The sequence below is a fragment of the Tiliqua scincoides genome, chromosome 2 (assembly GCF_035046505.1).
Source record: "Tiliqua scincoides isolate rTilSci1 chromosome 2, rTilSci1.hap2, whole genome shotgun sequence".
Lineage (NCBI taxonomy): Eukaryota > Metazoa > Chordata > Lepidosauria > Squamata > Scincidae > Tiliqua > Tiliqua scincoides.
In genome coordinates this window covers 32,798,009-32,813,294 of record NC_089822.1, presented here as the reverse complement: position 1 = coordinate 32,813,294, position 15,286 = coordinate 32,798,009, and the positions used below count along the sequence as shown (strand labels likewise).

Below are 15,286 nucleotides of genomic sequence, written 5' to 3'. Positions count from 1 at the left end.
AATATTTGAACTTGCACACAAATCTGTTAGGATCCAAACTACAGTCTTCTCTTCCTCGTATGTTTCTTTTTCTTCTCTCGCATCCATAGAAGCAAACAATGGGCTGCTCTCAAAAGCATTATGATAGTCTGGAGAGTAAAGTTGTGTACCCAGCTATAACTGGGAGACAGTGTTCATGACAGTCCTGAGTCTTTTTCTGGGATGAAAAATAGTTGTTTGAAAGAGTTGGGGGATGTACATGCATACTGTGTTCACAGGACTAAACAGACAGCCTTTTAAAAAAAAAGAAATATTCAGAAAAGAATCACTTATGCATGGTAACTGTATTTTTTGCTTTGACTATTTGATGCATTGCATAATATTTTTATAGGTCCCATGCAGTTGCATGTGTCAATCAATTTATCATCAGCCGAACTCAAGCTCTCATGTTGCATATTGATGCATTTATTGAGGTAGGTAGTTCTCTTTTTATTGCTTAACATCAGCGTGACACAACTTTTTGACAAAATTAGAAATACATAAAGAAACCTATGCTTGTTTCTGCCTCAAATTTAGTGATGAAACAGATTACATTTGTTATGTCTAAACCAGGGGTGTCCAAAGTTTTTGGCAGGAGGGCCACATCATTTCTCTGACACTGTGTTGGGGGCCAGGGAAAAAACAAATCAATTTACATTTAAAATTTGAATAAATTTACATAAGTTTACATGAGTGAATATATTAAAGATGAACTTATATGAATGAATGAAGGTCTTGCCATAGCTCAAGACCTATAAAAGGTTTTGCACAAAGCAAGGCTGGCCTTTCCTTTGCTGCAGCTACTGTATCACAGACGTGAAACGGCAAGCAGTGGAGGAAGCCCTCATCCCACAGCTCATGCGAGAGGTCAAATAGTCGACCTCACACTGAGAGCAGTTGCGTCGGTCCAGTGCGGGCTCCAACAAATCTCCAGAGGGCCGGAGGCTCATTGGAGACTGGGGGCTCCCAGAGGGCCGCATTGAGAGGCCTCGAGGGCTGCATATGGCCTCAGGGCCGGGGTTTGGGCACCCCTGGTCTAAACTAATGACAGACTTGTGTGTCTCCACACAAAGCAGGATATGAATGGAAATGATGCAAATCTGATTTTTAAAAAAATACTTTAGGTATTTTCCATGTTGCTTTTGTGCTGGGGTTTGTATTAGCACAGAAAAGAGCAGAGTTTAGATAAGGGCACATAGAATTAGGCAAAAAGAATTAGGTAGTTGCGTCACTATCTCTCTGTGTCATCAGTCAACAAATGTTACATTTATTGGAAAGGAAAAGTAGGCCTATACTTTGTTTCTGACAAAACAGAATCATCTGCATTGGCATAAGAACGTTTTCATCCCTTAGCAGCTGCTGTATCTGTGTAGAGCCATCCTTTATTTTCAGGACAACTGTCTCAAGCAGACTTCCTGGATATATCAAGGAAGGCAAAATATCACTGACTTCCTTTTATAATATTTGATAATGTGTCATTGCTCTTTACATCCAGTGTTACCACTATGGATACCTTGCTTACAGAGTTGCCAGAATCAGTGTGGGATTGTCCTTGAAGTTTGCTTCTCCTAACAGTTACCGAGGTGCCATTTTAAATGTTGAATAAATAAGAATTTAAGTTCTAATATAAAATGTATATCATACTGGCAGATTGTGAAAAAAACAGTCATGGCTACTGTTGAAAAGCAATTTTAAACACCCTAAATAAAACACAGTTACCGATAACAGAATATAGCAATAATTAGGCAGCACCTTTTAAAAATTTGAACACCAGCTGTGAAGGCCCAGGAAATTCTTATACATTCTTATATCATACATACATTCGTATGTCAGTTAACGATGGGGACTGGGACTGCGATTCCTGTCATCAAGCGGCGCTTGACACAATCTGAACTTTCCGTAGGGAAGGGGATGCTCAATTCTTCCTTCCTTCTGGAGGGTTGTCTGAGCCTCCCAGAGGCAGCGCACGTCCAAGCGCTACCTTTGCAAGGCTCAGACTGAGGGAAATTGCGCCTCTCACATGACTTCCGGTTTCCCAGAGGAAGCAGAAAATCTTGCATAAGCTGCAACTTCCCTCAGTGCCCCCAACAACCTCGTGACTACATGTGGTTGTCACATATGTGATCCCAGCATAAGCTGGTGGGTCGCTAAGGGCGCACACCTGTATATTTATTATTTATTTATTTATTCGATTTATATTCCACTTTTCTCCCCGAAGGGCACCCAAGGCGGCTAACAATCAGGTTAAAAAAATACAAAACAGCAGATAAAGATTAAAAATACAAAATAGTTAAAACAATTAAAACAAGATAAAATACATGGATAAAATACATACCATGCAGTAAAAGACAAATTTATAACAACAGCCCTTATGGTGCCTCAAAGGCTTTCCTGAATAAAAAGTCTTCAGGCCCCGCCAGAATGCTAATAGTGAGGAAGCAGCTCTCAATTCAAAGGGAAGGGAATTCCATAGTGTAGGTGCCACCACCGAAAGGCCCTGTTTCTGGTCACCATTCCCTTCACCACTCTCAATGATGGCACAACCAACAGGGCCCCTTTTGATGACCTTAGAGAATGGACCGGATTATACGGAAGAAGGCGGTCTCTCAAATACACTGGTCCCAAGCCGTTTAGGGCTTTAAAGGTCATAACCAGCACCTTGAATTCAGCCCGGAAATGAATGGGCAGCCAGTGCAGCCGCTGGAGTAGCGGCGTGACAGAGTCAAACCGCCGACCCCTAGCAACTACACGAGCTGCCGCATTCTGCACTAGCTGTAGCTTCCAGACCGTCTTCAGGGGCAGCGCCACGTGGAGCGCATTACAATAATCTAATCTTGCTGTCACTATGGCATGGACCACCGTGGCCAGATCCGCCTGAGACAGGTACGGCCACAGCTGGCGCACCAGCCGAAGCTGGGCAAAGGCACCCCTGGCCACAGCTGACACCTGGACATCCAGGAGGAGCTGTGAGTCCAGGAGAACCCCCAAGCTGCGAACCTGCTCTTTCAGGGGGAGTGCAACCCCATTCAGAGCAGGGCAATAGTCCAGCACCCGCATCGTGGATTTCTGCACGAGCAGGACCTCTGTCTTATCTGGATTTAATCTCAGCTTGTTCGCCCTCATCCAGATCCCAACTGCCTCCAGGCAGCGCTCCAGGACAGAGACAGCCACCCTGGAGTCAGGTGGAAAGGAGAGATAGAGCTGAGTGTCATCAGCATACTGATGGCACCCAACTCCAAATCCCTGGATGACCTCTCCCAGCGGTTTCACGTAGATGTTAAACAACATGGGGGACAATATAGAACCCTGTGGCACTCCACACCTCAAGGGCCAGGGTGCTGAACAGGAGTCCCCCAAAACAACTTACAAAAATAATATAAAATGCTCATTTAGGTAAGTAACCTTGAGCATCCAGCTTCCTGTTAGCATTCTCTTAGGACCCAATCCTATCCAACTTTCAAGAGCTGATGCAGCCTTGCCAAAGGGGAGTGCGCTGCATCTTGTGGTGGTGGAGGCCTCCTCAAGGTAAGGGAATGTTTGTCCCTTTACTTCAGAGCTACATTGCAGCTGCATCAGCACTGGAAAGTTAGGTTGGATTTGGCCTTCAATCTCCCTTCTCTAGCATTCTGGATGGCTACTTCTCACATTCCTCTTCTAGCATTCTATAACAGGCTGCAAAGGAAGAAACAGGAGTGCTTCCTGTGAGTGCTTCCACAGTAAGTATAGGGTCCCCTTTTATCTGCGGTTTTAGTATCATGGGGAGCGGGAATGTATCTTCTGTGGCTACAGGGTGACGTCTCTATAGAATTTTTTTCCTAGAGAGATTTTGTTAACTACCAGCTTACCCATGACTGTAATATTATAATTTAGTAAAAATTTCTGCTGAAACTCTTAATTCAAAGCTGACAATTAACCAAGCTTCCAGAACTGTAGGCTCTAAAGAAATAAACAATATTCTTTATTGTAAACAGTGTGGGTTGTTGAAATGAAAATATGTACCTTGTGATAATGTGAATAGTCACACTTTACTGTTAAATGCTGAAAATGATTTAGCTTTCTACTGCATCCCACATGTTTTTTTTTTTTCTCCTTTAACAGAATCTATTTGCATTGGCTGCTGATGAGGAGCCTGAAGTACGTAAAAATGTGTGTCGGGCACTGGTGATGTTGCTAGAAGTTCGAATGGACCGCTTGCTTCCTCACATGATTAGTATTGTTGAGGTAACTCTTTTGTTTTGAGTAAATGACAGTATAAGATTTTTAGTAAGTGGAAGAAGGTGAGATATGAGTTGTCTGTCACACATTGATGTATCATTTCATGTTATGCCAGGGATCAAGATTTTCTGAAATACAATTTTTCACTCACTATGTTCTCACCTTGTACTATTTTTTGTTTTTAATAAAAAGTGTAGAGTGTTTCTGTCTGTGTGTTGGCAACCTTCAGTCTCGAAAGACTATGGTATCGCGCTCTGGATGGTGGTTCTGGCACAGCGTCTAGTGTGGCTGAAAAGGCCAATTTGGGAGTGACAATCCCTTCCACACTGGGAGCAAGTGTAGTGTGTCCCTGGTCTGTTTCCCTGGCTATGGGCCTTCCTTCTTTGCCTCTTTGCCTCAGTCTGTTGGCAAAGTGTCTCTTCAGACTGGGAAAGGCCATGCTGCACAGCCTGCCTCCAAGCGGGCCGCTCAGAGGCCAGGGTTTCCCACCTGTTGAGGTCCACTCCTAAGGCCTTCAGATCCGTCTTGCAGATGTCCTTGTATCGCAGCTGTGGTCTACCTGTAGGACGCTTTCCTTGCACAAGTTCTCCATAGAGGAGATCCTTTGGGATCCGGCCATCATCCATTCTCACGACATGACCGAGCCAACGCAGACGTCTCTTTTTCAGCAGTGCATACATGCTAGGGATTCCAGCACGTTCCAGGACTGTGTTGTTTGGAACTTTGTCCTGCCAGGTGATGCCAAGGATGCGTCGGAGGCAGCGCATGTGGAATGCGTTCAGTTTCCTCTCCTGTTGTGAGTCCATGACTCGCTGCAGTACAGAAGTGTACTCAGGACGCAAGCTCTGTAGACCTGGATCTTGGTATGTTCCGTCAGCTTCTTGTTGGACCATACTCTCTTTGTGAGTCTGGAAAACGTGGTAGCTGCTTTACCGATGTGTTTGTTTAGCTCGGTATCGAGAGAGTGGCGGAGATGGTTGAGCCAAGGTACACAAAGTCATGGACAACCTCCAGTTCATGTGCAGAGATTGTAATGCAGGGAGGTGAGTCCACATCCTGAAACATGACCTGTGTTTTCTTCAGGCTGATTGTCAGTCCAAAATCTTGGCAGGCCTTGCTAAAACGATCCACGAGCTGCTGAAGATCTTTGGCAGAGTGGGTAGTGACAGCTGCATCGTTGGCAAAGAGAAAGTCACGCAGACATTTCAGCTGGACTTTGGACTTTGCTCTCAGTCTGGAGAGGTTGAAGAGCTTTCCGTCTGATCTGGTTCGGAGATAGATGCCTTCTGTTGCAGTTCCAAAGGCATGCTTCAGCAGGACAGTGAAGAAAATCCCAAACAAGGTTGGCGCAAGAACACAGCCCTGCTTCACTCCGCTTCGGATGTCAAAGGGGTCTGATGTGGAGCCATCAAAGACTACAGTGCCCTTCATGTCCTTGTGGGAAGATTTGATGATGCTGAGGAGCCTGGGTGGACATCCAATCTTGGGAAGAATCTTGAAGAGGCCGTCCCTGCTGACCAGGTCAAAAGCCTTCGTGAGATCTATGAAGGCTATAAAGAGTGGCTGTCGTTGTTCCCTGCATTTCTCCTGCAGTTGTCTAAGGGAGAATACCATATCAGTGGTGAACCTGTTGGCTCGGAATCCGCACTGTGATTCTGGATAGACGCTCTCTGCAAGTACCTGGAGCCTCTTTAGTGCAACTCGGGCAAACAGCTTTCCTACTACGCTAAGGAGAGAGATGCCGCGGTAGTTGTTGCAGTCACCCCTGTCACCTTTGTTCTTGTACAGCGTGATGATGTTTGCATCCCTCATGTCTTGAGGTACTCCACCTTCTCTCCAGCAAAGACAGAGGATTTCATGCAGCTCAGTGACGATGATCTCTTTGCAGCACTTTATGACTTCAGCAGGGATGCTGTCTTTTCCTGGTGCCTTGCCAAAGGCAAGGGAGTCCAGGGCCACGTGAAGTTCTTCTAGGGTTGGTTCACTGTCAAGCTCCTCCAACACAGGCAGGCACTCAATGTTGTTCAGCGCTTCTTCGGTGACTACATTTTCTCTGGAATATAGCTCAGAGTAGTGCTGCACCCAGCGTTCCATCTGCTACGCCCGATCCTGGATGACCTCGCCTGCTGCAGACTTCAGAGGGGCAATTTTCTTCTGTGTTGGACCTAGGGCCTGCTTGATACCATCATACATCCCCTTGATGTTGCCCGTGTCAGCTGCTATCTGTATCTGGGAACAGAGCTGGAGCCAGTAGTCGTTAGCACATCTTCTGGCAGCCTGCTGCACTTTGCTGCGAGCAGCTCGGAGGACCTGCAGGTTGCGCTCACTGGAACAAGCCTTGTATGCTGCTTGAGCTCTCCTCTTTTCCTCAATGACTGGTGTCAACTCCTCAGAGTGGGCTTCAAACCAGTCTGCCGTCTTATTGGTCTTCTTGCCAAATATGGACAAGGCGGTGTTGTAAACGGTATTCTTGAAATGTTCCCATCTCTTGGATGCGTTTGCATCGGCCTGGCCTGGAAGAGGTTCCTCAAGTGCTCGTGCAAATTCCTCCACTTTTCTCTGATCCTGTATCCTGTCTAATCTGATCTCTGATCCTGTCTAATGTAACTTTTTGACCAAATGAAGTGTACATGCTCTCTGTAGGTCAAATATACTGTTCAGGGTGGCTTAAAATGCTCCATAGTGTGCCTTTGTACTGCTTATTCTTTCACCACATCTGCATCAAGAAAAGTTACTTATAGGGCCAGCATCAGGTTTCAGGAAACCCTCTGCAAACTGCCCTCAGTGGGTCCTTTTCTACCACATGATGGACATGGGCACAACGATGGTATTGGGGACTAGCAGTGGGCCCCAGACCCTTGACAGCTGTCCAGTGATGCTGGCCCTAAATGCCTACATCTGGTGAATCTGTAATTACTTGAAAAGGATTATGAAGGAAATACTTCTAATGGAAGACTTAAGGGCTGGTTTGCATATGTAAGTGTATGCTTATTTTTTCCTTGCACTCCCTCCAGTGTAAGGGATCATGTGAGAAATTTCATTGTGAGCTGAACTATATACAGATAACAGGCTATAGTAACAATTTCTGCCGCATTTCAGCCAACATTTCTGCAACTACAGCAGTGCTTTTTTTCCTCCAGCTTCTGGGGACAGCATGGAGCAAGTAAATGTTTCACAGATGTTTCAATAGCCCCATAACAATCATGCCATCTTCTAAAACTTGGAAATTCAACACTTGGTGGCTGCAAAACAAAACAGTTCTTAATATTTTACAGATATCTTTTTTACATATATCTTCAAATTACCAGTATTGGTCCATAGCATCTTTTACTGATTTACCTTTTTGCTACTTTATCATTTAAGTTTTGGGAAGCAGAATAATCTAGAGAGGCTGAATACTATCCGTAGCAATGTGAGCAATACTTAACTGTTTGTAAAATCTGTGTTTTAAGTTTCAAAAAGTTTTACTGATGGGGGCCCAGAATGCAAGGCAAAACTACAGAAATTAATTTTGGAATTCATATTTAGTTGCCATTTCAGTGACCAGAATCCAGAGTAGTGGTACCTGAGTTGTAACTTTGGATTGCAAAGATTAAAATAACTTTGCACTAAGCAATGCCTGTGACTGCTATATTGAACCATGTAGGATCATTTACTCAAAACTAATGCATACACTTTCTTTATTTCTCATGGTATTGCTTTGTGTGCAGTACATGCTACAAAGGACTCAGGACCAAGATGAGAATGTTGCTTTGGAGGCTTGTGAATTTTGGCTGACTTTGGCTGAGCAGCCGATTTGTAAAGATGTATTATGTCGACATCTTGCCAAGTAAGTTAACAGATTGGGAATTGATATTCATCTTGTGTCCTTTCTTAATTAAAAAACAAAAGAATTGTTTATTTTGTGAATGTGTATTCAAATAAAATCTTAGTTCTGTGTTTTGTGTAGGTAGTAGCTTGATAACAGAGTATGTTAGTACTGTCTCTGTGTGAGCAAAGGAAAGGCGCATCCAATTATTTGGACGCTAGCACATTTTTCTCAGGCTACAAATGTATGCATAAAAGTAGGACCTTTTTCAACCCATGATGAGAAATGAGTGGTGACTCTGTATATGCTGCTAGGAGCAGCGTTTACAAAGTTATCAGAGGTTCTGCAGCAATATACATTCCTGCCAAGTGACCCACTGGCTACCCTTTGGGCATATAAAGCTTCAGAGGTATGTACTGAGTAAATATTTTTTTAGAAATCTAGTTTTCTTTTCCCCCTTTTAAAGCTGCAGTAATCAATTTAATAGCAAAGTTGCATGTGTTCAGTTTCAGCATGGAATCAAATAACTGTGATTTAAGAGTGTGATTCAAAAGGTATGTGACTGTAGTAGTGCTATAAAAACTCGGTATTTTGGAGGAAAGTGGCAGAGGGCAATAGGAATACAACTCCATAATTACTTCTAATGAGATTGTTATTAGGAAATCTATTATTTTTCTACATTTGTATACCACCCTTCCTCCAAGGAGCTCAGGGTGGCTTACATGGTTCCTTCCATCCTTTTGTCCTTACAACAACCCCTAAGAAGTAGTTGAGGCTGAGAGATAATGGCCCAAGGTCACCCAGGAAGCTTCATGGCTGAGCCAAGAGTTGAACCTGGATCTTCCAGATCGAAGTCCAGCTTCTGAACCACTTCACCATCCTGGCTCTCTCTATAATGAATGGGGTGCATTTAAATCATCAAGAGATGGTTCAGTAATTAAACATATAGCAAGAGAAGTTTTTCGGGAAGGTTTAAAAGAAGTTGGGATACCTAAGCATAATCACTTGTAGTGTACTCTGGTAGGTTTCATGAAGTTAGAGTAGGAGCTAATAAGATTAGTGTGTGTTCATAAACTGGATCAATTTTTAATTTACTGGAATAGATAGTGTTTTGATATAAAAATACTTTGAAAATACTGTGCATCTTTAAGTATGCTGGGTCTTGTATATAAGCAGGAATTTTATATATTGTCAGAACTATGCATTGCTTTCTGAAGTTAGGCATGTGGCTATTGTAGAGATGGTTTTCTTGAAAGTGGTGTCATGGTGTCATGTTTATGGAATCCTCCCCAAGTAGGCTCACCAGGTGTCCCCCTCCTTGTTTTTCATACCTGCTACCATCCCCATGATAATTGTAAGTTCACTCCTGAGAGTCAAGTGACACCCCCCCCCCCAGCAAAAGAGGATGCATCACAGGGATATATGAAATACTACCTCCTGTGCAAATGGAAATGTAACCCACACTTGGGATGCAATCCATTGTTATAAACCAGGGGTGCCCAAACCCCAGCTCTGGGGCCACTTGCAGCCCTCGAGGCCTCTCAATGCGGCCCTCAGGGAGCCCCCAGTCTCCAATGAGCCTCTGGCCTTCTGGAGATTTGTTGGAGCCCACACTGGCTCGATGCAGCTGCTCTCAGCGTGAGGGCAACTGTTTGACCTCTTGCATGAGCTGTGGGATGAGGGCTTCCTCCACTGCTTTACTGTTTCATGTCTGTGATGCAGTAGCAGCAGCAAAGGAAAGGCCAGCCTTGCTTTGTGCAAGGCCTTTTATAGGCCTTGAGCTATTTCAAGACCTTCATTCATTCATATGAGTTCATCTTTAATATATTCATTTATGTAAACTTATTCAAATTTTAAATGTAAATTAATTCTTTTTCCCCCGGCCCCCAACACAGTGTCAGAGAGATGATGTGGCCCTCCTGCCAAAAACTTTGGACACCCCTGTTATAAACTAATGTAATGAATTTTTTTAAAAAGATATGGTACTACTTGTATAAATATGAAATCTGTTCTTGTTTATGTACTACTGTCTTTGAGGGTTGTACTTTACATAAAGAGAGAAGGTGGGTTTCTATACCAAAATCTGACACATACAGGGAGATAACAGAGGAAGGGGAGAGAAATGGGTGTAGGAAGATACTGGGAAAGCCTCTGTTATTGTTCACATTTTCTTAATTGCAATGTTGAGTTCAGACATAGTTCCTTCACCATATATAGTTAAGGAAAAGGAAGTCATGTTTTTGCACCTCCTGTTGGAAACTTAGAGTACTTAAACAAGATTGATTAACAGTAGAACTAAGTTGTAATAATTAAATGTGGTGTCGAGCACTTGCTTTCTATCAATTAAATGGAGTCCTTTTTCTCTAGATTGATACCTGTTCTAGTAAATGGCATGAAATACTCAGAAATAGATATCATTCTGCTGAAGGTAAGCATGTCTGATTCTTGAAGAAATGATACCCAACAACTGAAACCCTTGAAAGTTACAAAAAAAATAACATTTATTTGACAGGTCTTGGTGATCTTTTAGAATCTATAGTATTTCTGTCATCAGGAACTCTGTTTGCAGTGCTCATAGAGGAAGCTCTTAATTGTAAATCATGAGACAGAATGCCATCCTAAAACAGACTGTTCAGAGTTTCAAAAAGTGAGAATAATTTTGCAGAGAAGTTCCAATGTGCTTTTGAGCTATGTTGAATCCCTTCACATTTTAAATAGTATTAAGAAGCACTTTTAAACCAACCTGTGCCCCATCTGAAAGGCTTGAAGTGGTGGTTCACCTGATACTCCATTTGTCTGCTCAGGGATCATCCATGGCCCAGGTTGTTTATCCAACTTGGACTGATGGGCCATCTGTGTCCATTCTTCAGCCAGTCAGATCTGTCATGGTTGTCCAGGTTTTGGTTATGTCTCATTTGTATTTCTGTAACATACTCTGTGTGCTGCCTGTGAACAGCATGCAGAAACTTCACTCTTGTTGCTTGACTGTTTACTCACACAAGGAAATCCTACCATTCCATTTATGTTCCATCTGCACTGATTGTCAGTATGTTCTGAGCAGTGGCGTCACTAGGATTCGCGTCACCAGGTCACCATGGGCCTGTACGTCACCCCATGTAGTGGGCGGGGCAACCCCCCAGGTGGGTGGGTGTGGTGATGTACCATTGCCCCACCCCCACTGGTTTCTTGACTGTACCTTTTGTTAGAACACAGATATTTCAATGTGGTTTGTTTCATTGCATTCTGCATGAAATTACGCATTGATTGATATATAACATGATGGGATTATTCCTCCAAATTCTGATTTTGGTGATTTTGAAAACTTGTAGAGTCTCTCTTTCTCACACACACACACGCACCCACCCCGTGTCAACTTACTAACACCTTATTGCAGCAGTTCTCAAACTTTTAGCACTGGGACCCACTTTTTAGAATGACAATCTGTCCAGGACCCATTGGAAGTGATGTCATGGCCAGAAGTGACATCATCAAGCAAATTAAAATAAATAATTATAAATAATTAAATTAAAATAAAAGAAATAATTAAATAAGGGGGAGCCAGTCCTGTTCCATCAACTGAATCTATTCTGAAGTAAGTCCTATTGTCTATAAGTAAGTCCTATTGTGGTCAATGGGGCTTACTCTCAGGAAAGTGTGGGTAGAATTGCAGCCTGTGAGCTCAAGCCTATGCATTTTTACTCAGCAGTAAGTCCCATAGTGGTCAATGGAGGGTACTCTGTAGTCTGCCTGCAATAACAACCCACCAAAAAGAATCAGTGAGATTTCCAACCCTCCCAGTGCCCAGTTTAAAGTTCTTCTATTTCAGGCATATCAAGATAAAGACCCTCCTGGCTTCATAAGTGCAAAATAGAAAACATTCCCCTTACCAGTTCAAGCTATCCTTTTTTGTGTGGGAGAGGCTGCCTTCTAGAGCATTTGTTGCACTCCAGCTCCATTGGATCAGGACCATTCTGGTGTCCTCACATTCCCCTTTGCCTGGCCTGACCACCAGCCAAAGCACGTCTGCCTACTTGCGAGTAAACGCAACCATGAGGCTGCTTTGCTTTCCATAGGGCTCAATAGACTTGCAGCTGGGAGGGGAGACCTCCTTCCTGGATGTTTTTGGGGGCTACATTCATTGGATCAGGACCATTCTGATGTCCTTGGAGTCCTCTCATCCTGCCCTTTCCGACAGACTAAGGCAGGTATGCCTACTCGCGAGTAAATGCGCGATACGGCTCACTTGCACTTTCCATAGGGATCCATTCATTTTTTTCTTTCTGGTTTTTTGGCCATGACTTTTGAAGGAAAGGAGCTATTTCAATTCTGTTTTTTGCATTGCATTCCGCTGGCAACTCCGCATCCAAAAGGTGTATGGCATGACAGGGTAGCCCCTAAAGCCGTGATTTTAGCGCATCACTCCCCTGGCACATCACCTGGTGCGGCCCGCACCCCTCTAGCGACGCCACTGTTTCTGAGTGCAATTTGAGGTGCAGGTTTTTACCGTTCAAGACTCTAAGCACCTTGGGAACCGTGTAGCTTGAAAGATCACTTCCCTCAAATGAAATCACCCATCCTCTGGGATAATGTGTTCTACTGTCACAGATTTTATTCCACTATGTATTCATCACCAACAAAAGTATGTTTGGAGCTGACCTGGGTTAGAGCCTTCTCTGTGGTGGTGTCCAAGCTGTGGCACTTCCTCCTGGAGGAGGCAAGGCTTTCAGTGGCACCACTAGCTAAAGACCTTTTTATACTGCTAAACTTTCTGTTCATTATGTATTGCTGTGATGTTGTTTTGAGCAGATGCCCTCTCTGATGTTTCTGCTGCTGTTGCTTGTTTTTTTAAAGATTATTTGCTGGTTTTAGCATTTTAAATGTATTTCATTGTAATACCTCACTTGAATACCTCACTAGGAGAGGGGGAAATTGTGAAATAAATTTTTTTTAAATAAATACGTTTATTCAAAAAGCTAACAGTGTTTCAGAAAGAGGCAAAAGCATCTTTGAAGTGCTTTATATAGTTCTTTGGTGTTTGGTTTTGGGTAACAGGGAGATGTTGAAGAAGATGAAGCCATCCCAGATAGTGAACAAGACATAAGGCCTCGGTTTCATCGTTCACGAACAGTAGCACAGCAACATGAAGAAGATGGTATTGAAGAGGATGACGATGAAGATGATGAACTTGATGATGATGATACCATTTCTGACTGGAACTTAAGTAAGTCGAATTCCCATATGAATTTACTGTAAAATACAAATATCCTAAGCAGCGTTTCTCAAACTGTAGGTTGGGACCCACTAGATGGGTTGTGAGCCAATTTCAGGTGGATCACATAGCACTTAGCTCAGCCGTCATTGAAAATACAAGATACAGAGCTGCTGGGCAGGGCAGGCTCCTGGTGATGAGATGCTAGAAAGGGGGAAGGGCTGTGTGGTTGGAGAAGCATCCAAGTCTGCACTCTGCTTTAACTTTGGAGCTGGAATGTTTGATATCAGTATTAATATTAGAAGAGAAGAGCTTTATTTGACTGCGGCCAATCACCCAAACATTGTTCAATTCAATGTCTGGAATGTTTGAATTCCAAGCTATGCAAAATAACAGAACAAGTGCCCTGTGTAATGGGACCTTTGGCTGATTGTGGCTTAGGTTTGAAGCCTATATTGATGTTGTCACTTCTGTCCATGACATCATTTCAGGTTAAAAACATCACTTCCAGTAGGTCATGGCAGATTCTCATTCTAAATAATGAGTCCTAGTGCTAAGAATGTTGAGAACCACTGTCCTAGGGTAACACTTTTCTTCTCATCTTCCTACTCTCCCCGTTCCTTTTAAAGCTTATTCAGCCACTGTGCTGAAGGTCTGGTTCCTCACTTTACTTAAGCTTGTTCTAAAGTTTTTAAAATTAAAATGGTTAACCTGATGGCTCTTTTGAAAGAATATTATTTGAACCAATGGTTCTGTCTTGTCATTTCTACGTAGCTGACTATAAACATAATTTTTCTTCTGAGTTCTGCCTTTAGACAAGTACAGAAGTCATGCCTAAAACTCTGTAATGAAGTTATTGTTATTAATAATACTTATATACCGCTTTTCAACAAGAGCAGGTCACAAAGCAGTTTACATAGCAAAATAAATCAATAAATTGTTCCCTGTTCCCAAAAGACTCACAAAAACCAACAAAAAACAGAGGAGACCAGACCCCATCAACAGCCACTTGAAAAGACTCCATGCTGAGGAGGGACAATTGTTTTCCCCGTTAAATGTAAGAGGACACCACTTTTTAAAGGGCACTGCTTTGTCCAGTTAGCAGGAGTTCTTTAGCTGTCGTGGCTTTTAAATGAAAACAGTAAACTGTGGTCATTAAGTGCAAATCTAACTTTCTAGTGCAGTGGTTCTCACACATTTAGCACCAGGACCCACTTTTTAGAATGAGAATCTGCCAGGACCCACCGGAAGTTTTATCATGACCGGAAGTGACATCATCAAGTGGAAATAATTTTTAACCATCCTAGGCTGCAGTCCTACCCACATTTACCCAGGAATAAGTCCCATTGACTATCATTGTTAAAAGAATATGCATAGTAGCTTGGTTAAAAGTACAAGTCTGTAACATTTCCCCAAAAGCAGTCACATACCATGGTAGCATCAAGTCTAATATATTAAAAATAAAATGTTGAAATTAATGGGGACCCACCTGAAATTGGCTCGTGACCCACCTAGTGGGTCCCGACCCACAGATTGAGAAACACTGTTCTAGTGAATTGTGCTTAGATAGCTGATTTTGTAATTAAGATGCATGTCTCATAAATGTATTGGATTTGTATCTTTTAGGGAAATGTTCTGCTGCTGCCCTTGATGTCCTTGCCAATGTATTCCATGATGAATTGCTGCCACACATTTTGCCCCTTTTGAAGGAATTGCTTTTTCATCCGGAGTGGGTAGTCAAAGAATCAGGCATTCTAGTTCTAGGAGCAATTGCTGAAGGTAAGTCAAACCTTGGATTACAGGCTGTAATTTACAATCAAAAGAACACATTGTTAATGGTAGTGTATATCTGAAACTCATTTTAAGATCATGTTGTACACTGAAGGCTTTTTTCCTTAAGCCTATAATTTTTGTATATGCAGTAGGCCTCAGTATCCATGGGGGTTTATTTCCAGGACCCCATACGGATGCCCAAATTTGTGAGTGCTCTCATCCGCAGTAGTATTGCTGAGAAAATGGTGCAAATTTGTGCAAAT

At 42.9% G+C, this 15,286-nt stretch overlaps 1 protein-coding gene across 1 annotated transcript in view; it reads left to right on the top strand.

Moving 5' to 3' along the window:
• The window catches only part of TNPO1 (transportin 1), a 53,893-nt gene that overhangs the window by 14,269 nt on the left and 24,338 nt on the right, over positions 1-15,286 (top strand). Inside the window, exons 7-12 of the mRNA XM_066614373.1 lie at positions 371-452; positions 4,117-4,239; positions 7,944-8,062; positions 10,409-10,469; positions 13,094-13,262; positions 14,877-15,029. Of these exons, the coding sequence (XP_066470470.1) occupies positions 371-452; positions 4,117-4,239; positions 7,944-8,062; positions 10,409-10,469; positions 13,094-13,262; positions 14,877-15,029 (707 nt within the window). The remainder of the gene's footprint in view (positions 1-370; positions 453-4,116; positions 4,240-7,943; positions 8,063-10,408; positions 10,470-13,093; positions 13,263-14,876; positions 15,030-15,286) is intronic.